Here is a 5,843-nt window from a genome sequence, read left to right on the forward strand (position 1 = left end):
GCAACAATGGATGGGTGAAGCAAATAGATCAGAAAAGAGTCTGTAGTTTTGGTTTAGTTCATGGCGATCATGAGTATCCGAAACGGTAACGGTTTCGAGTCAGATGTGTTGGCGCGATCGCCATGATGTTACTCACAGAGGAAGATACGTGTATCGCTTCGGTCATGTGAATGACACACTCCCGGGCGAACAGTAGCTAAAGGATTAATTAGCAAATGAATATATAAAGGTTACATCTGAAAATCCTAATCAGCATCACACAGGTTACCACCTTCGATGTACTTGATGATACGGTTCTTGATCGATCTGGTCATACGGAGTGGACACTCGTAGTGGATATCGACGTCGCAGACATATTGCTGATCGATGAAGTCGGTCAAGATCTCGATGGAACCGTCGATGTGGACTTTCCTCAGTACCATCTTCTTCAAATCAGAGTCGTATAGGCCAAAGTCTCGATGCTCGCATCCGTGCCCGTCGATCCACCGGAAGCAGTAAAGATCGCCATCCGTTAGATTCAGAGTGGAACCATCTTGAACAGTTGGAACTGGAAGGGACTCGAGGACGGGATTCTTGGCATGGTACTGCTTGAGGTTGAAGTAGCATTCTTGGAACTTGAGCTGAGTACCGGTCTTGACATCTTCCAAACGGTAGAGGAGCTGGTCATCAGAGACGGCGACAACTCTGTAGGGGCCTCTCCAGGAGACGTCCTGCTTGAGCGGTGGAGGTACAAGCCGCAGAACCAGAGAGCCAATGTCGAAAGCCTTGAAACCAGACTGTTGGGGAAGTTTAGATGCCCTTGCTCGGATACGGTCCTTTGCCTCCTTGACCAGTGTGAAGAAGTCGAGTAGGCTCCGGGTGCGACGCTCCTGTAAGTCATCGTAGATGGCCTTTAGTTCGGAGGACATTGTTGGAGGCTGGCCTTCGGTAATGCTGGGTATCCAATTCTCAAGCTTGGCTCGAGACCAATCCTCAAGTTCCTCCGCCGGAGCGAGTAGTCGAGGTCGACGGCAGTAGAAGAGCTGGAAGGCGGATAATGTACCCAAATCGTGGCGTGGAGAGCAGTTTATGCCATACACGGCTTCGGCGATTGTGTCCGGTAAAGGTCGTGGCTGATCCTCTTCTTGTAGTAGCCGGTGTCTTAATTGACTGAGTAGGAGCCCATGACCTCTCTCGTAGACAGCGGCGATGAACTTTGACTGGCGAGGGAAAACTGTGAAGGCGATTGACCTCGTCACACAGAACCCTTCGACTGCACGGCTGGTCATAGCTGACCCAGCATCAACAGTGATGCAAGCAGGGTCGCCCACAATGGAAAACAGCTTGATGAGGGATGAGCATATGGAAGAGGCCGTTGGAGATGTAGTGTTATCATAGAGAAGGAAGCCCGATACCGGATCGCAGCAGGTTAGGACCCATATTTTCTCGCCGGATACCGGGCAACGGTAAGGACCAGCATGGTCAAGACACCAAACTTGACCGATGTCAAAGCATAGATGCGCTGGGCGCACGCAGCCAGCTCGCTTCTTGTACCCAGACTGCTTCTTGGCCAGCTGGCAGACGTGACATGTCTTCAGTAGACGAAGTAGAGCTATACGCAACTTAGGAGTGTAGAAGGCCTCGTTGTAGAGGGATCTCAGTTTTGGGGCGTTGTCATGCCCGAGCTTGTCGTGTAGGAGGGATAATACCTCATCACATCCTTGACCGCGTGGCAGGACTGGTCGACATGCAGTTCCTCCATTGCTGTCGCTGACACCACTATAAAGAAGTAGACCACTATCAGGACAGATGTGATATAGTCTCAGGTTATGGGCAACTTCAGCTGAAGGTGTAGAATTGAGAGTGTCCACGATGGCTCTTGCGCGGCCGTCTTCCTGCTGAAACTTGAGCAACTGATCATTGTTGAAATGATTAGCCACCGAGATGGTGTCGTAGGATAGGACGTCTGTTACTGGAGTCGCCTCCAGCGTGTAGACATACGAGAGATTCTTGGCATGGGCGGCGTTGATACCTTTCTCGATGACTGCGTCCTCGAGGGGACTAGGTAGTTGACCGTTGATCTTGGGCCGAGAGCCAGTGTCAGCGGGGTTGGCTTCACCTTCGATGTGGTAAGTTGTGACTGGGACTCGAAGTGTAGTTGCTATGTGGTTGAGATCGACCAGACCTCTCTTCAGAGCCTTTTTTTCCAAGTTAGAGAGTGTCTTTCCGAAATCGCCCTTTGATGCACGTCGGAGACGGTACAGTAGAGCTTCGGAGTCACAGTAGAGGGATAGACATTTTATTGGGGTCTCGATTGCAAACTTCGAGTACAGGGTTACGAGAGATGTCGCAAGGGTGAGGCCGTCGAAAAAGGCAACGAGTTCCTTCTTGGGAATAGACCAACGAGCTTGACTAGTTCGAGTAGACCAGAGACGTCCCTTGCCAACCAGTTTGTGGTAAAAAACGCTACCCTCGGAATCGGTCGTCGGACAGAGTATGGTAGCATGACCAGCAGTGACACTGGCATCGGTGAAGACCATCATGTTGCTGATGTCGGCGAACCGAGGATAGAGTAGATCCGCAGTGGTGAGGGCGCGACAGAAACTGAGCACATTAGCAGCACCTTCAGGGTCGATGTCGATGTCCCATAGATTGGGCGGCTTGCCAGCGTGGTTGGTGACATCGACGGTGTAGTAAGTGGCCATGAAGAGTCTTAAGCAGAGTGAGTACTCTGAGGCCAGACCAAGGGGGTCATATAGACCTTGGCAGAGACTGAATAGTTGGCGCCGAGTGATAGTCGAAGGAGGATTATCGAGGTCAAAGGCCTCGGGCACTCTGAAAGTGGGGGAGAGCTGATCACTTTCATCACCTGTCTGCCAGCCGTAACCGAGATACTTGGTACTTGTGATCGGACCCCAGCTTCTGCTGCGCTTTGGCACATTGGAGTGGAAGCCATGACCAGACTGAGTGGCAGTGAAGAAGTTGGCCCTTTTCAGGGCGACTTCCTTCGTTTTGCCTCGAGTCTGACCGTCGTCGACGTAGATGGCGGTGTGCTTGAGGAGAGGGTCTTGGCCATTGTTACTTGTGGCGCTGTTCTTGCCGGAAACGTCTCCATGGTTCAATGTCAGAGAACCTAACTTCAAATTCCCCTCGAACTGAGAGATCAGAGATCGACAGACAGGATCGGTGAGAGCTTGGTCACGAGTGATGTGGCCGGACTCGAAATCTCTCAAGGTAAGAACCGCCTTGTTTGCTTGCAGCAGGGCTGATGGAGAATACGTTGCACCGGAACAAGTAGAGACCCACATTCCCACTCGGCCACACGCCATCATTCCAAAGTGACGTCGATCCAAAGCGTCACCAAGCTTGATTTGATGATAGGCTTTGGAGATATCATCGACCACCATGGCCTTCGCCGTACGGCTCAGCGCTAGATTAGCCCATAACGTCTCCGGATAGGTAGTGTCGTTGGCTTGTCGACCACTTCTGAGGAAGCCGTTGTGATACTTGCAGTCCAACACCAACCTCGTCTTCGAGGTCTTTGAGCACTTTCGGAAAACCGGAAATGCCGGTATTAGCGTAGAGACCGGTGGAAGGCTATGGTCCGTATACATGACAGTAGAAGGCTCGGTGTCAGGGGTACTCTGGAGACGTGCAGGGACGACGAAGCCGAGAGTATACAGATCGTTCACCACCTGGTGGTAGCTTGAAGCCTCCGCATCGGTGAGCCTGGCCATAACGATGCAATCTCTTTTGATTGCAGATTGGTTGTGGATAGGTGACGGTCTCGCCGCATCACGCCATGGGACTTTGCAGTGCAACCGTCCCCGAGGAGCAGTATCAGATGGGGGGTCGATGGAGAAGTCGAATAGGTCATTTCCGTGCTTCTCGGAGCTCCTTTGGTCAGTGAACTGATCCCGGAAGGCGTCGATGGTTTGAGACCGAGTGAGACCTTTAGTGGGGCTGGAGTCGTCTTCTCGAGGTTCGGGAAAGAAGGAGAGTGCCAAAGTCTCCCAAACATCTTGGGGCAGAGTTATGGTGTTTGACTCGGAGGTGTCAACATCACAGCATGTGCCCCTTTGGGTTGACCGTGCTTCAGAAACCATGATGTTACATAGCTCAGCGACTGTGCTAGAATACACAGATGGACTTGATGGCTCATTCCTAGGCTTGGGCATGCTCACCATAGAGATCGGCTGGCCATCCTCGTTGTCACCGAAAACGATGTAGTTATCGTGCAAATGCCAGATGGCCTTCAGTCTTCTTAGAAGCCCTACCGATAGTATGAGCTGGTGAGCACAGCCATCGAGCACGTAGAGGTCTTCAGTGCAACGGCTACCATTGGAAAAGGATATAGGGACCGACTTCGCAACACCGCGGACAGGGGTCTCAGAGAGATCAGCTAGGCGTATCCGAAGGTCGGCTCTGCTAACTGTGAGGTTGAGAGATGCTGCGGCCGAGCTGCTGACCACCGATACAGCCGCTCCGGAGTCGACCAGGGCCGGTGTATGACCGCTTGAGTGGTTGACATAGAGGTTGATAAAACTCAGTGGTGGAGTACCAGTCGTCGATGCAGATTTCGGCACGCCAGTCGAAGGGATTGCAGCAGCAACGGGTGCGGCACCGGGTCGATATCGACGACATGCGCGAGCAGCATGATTGACCTTGTTGCAACGCTCGCAGTTGCGACCTCGATAGTTGTCGTGACCAGCAGGGCAGTGGCGTGAGTGATGGTGGATGAGGCCACAGTAGTAGCATCTCTCATCCTTCTTTGTGAGCTCTTCACAGCACGCTATGGTGTCATGCGACTCGGACAGACATCTTTGGCAGCGACTGGAGAGTATCTTGATGTTGTACTCATCATTGAGGATGGAAGAATCGTCCTTGATTCTCTGACGATAGGGTGTAGATGGTCTAGTCGGTCGGGTTTTCTTGTCGGTCTTCTGTTGGTTCTCTTGGGTCGTAGTAGAGGAAGAAGTGATTACTTGAGGAGTGCACGATTCCGCAGAAGGGACAGATGCCAGAGCGACGTTGTTGACTGTGGCCGTGCCTGCTGCGGGCGCAAGAGTTTGCCAATTGAGCTCACACCAACCAGCACAGGTATTAACGAGACCATCGTAGTCCATCCGCTTCTCTCCCACGTTGTAGCCGAGCTGGACACAATGAGCTTGTAGCGCCTTGGGGAGAGATAGGTAGAGATGGGCCCGGAGTTCAGCTTGAGTAAGAGCGTTGACTCCCCTGGCTTGAGCAAGTTGGGATGCCACCACCTCAAACTGAGTGATGTAATCATCCCAGTGGAGATTGGGAGTCAGCTTCAGGTCACTCCAGCGACATTCTAGAGAGTCCGAGTTGTGTTTGTCGAAGCAAGCTGATAGGTAGAACCACTGACGCCTGGTAGCTTCCTTCCAGTAGGTGGAGTAGGGATCTTGAGCACAGGACAGAAGTGGCCCATAATCTTGCTTGGTTTCCCATAGATCTAACCTCTGCACGATGAAAGGTGCATAGACTTGCCTGGTTAGGAAGTACTGAGTACACGGAGGTGACCATTTATACGACATACTGGTCGTGACCAGCTGACGAGTCTCAGCGAAAGTTCTCTTCTGGATGTCTCGAGAACCGCACCATAGAGACTTGCCAGGAAGGAGGTTACCAATGGTCTGTGCTCTGGTGATACAATCTTGCACCGATAGCTTCCGAGTCACCACGTGGAAAGCCCGATCTTGTGGTTGGTGTTCATTATGGTTGATAAGAAGTGGAGCCGTAGCATCATCAGAGCCGTGAACCCTTGTCGGGAACTGTGGTGCAGTTGGCACTGCCCTTGAGGTGACGGCACGCTGAGAACGAGGAGATAGGTCTATGAGCTC

At 52.2% G+C, this 5,843-nt stretch overlaps 1 protein-coding gene across 1 annotated transcript; it reads right to left on the reverse strand.

Annotated features, from left to right (window-relative positions):
• Nucleotides 1–245: 245 nt before the first annotated feature.
• On the reverse strand, nucleotides 246–5,537 carry Pmar_PMAR015627 (hypothetical protein; the record flags this gene model as incomplete). Its single annotated transcript, XM_002788845.1, has 1 exon — nucleotides 246–5,537. One exon carries the CDS (start codon nucleotides 5,535–5,537, stop codon nucleotides 246–248), a length of 5,292 nt encoding a protein of 1,763 aa, XP_002788891.1.
• Nucleotides 5,538–5,843: the final 306 nt, after the last annotated feature.

The sequence above is a fragment of the Perkinsus marinus genome (assembly GCF_000006405.1).
Source record: "Perkinsus marinus ATCC 50983 genomic scaffold scf_1104296927446, whole genome shotgun sequence".
Taxonomy (NCBI): domain Eukaryota; phylum Perkinsozoa; order Perkinsida; family Perkinsidae; genus Perkinsus; species Perkinsus marinus.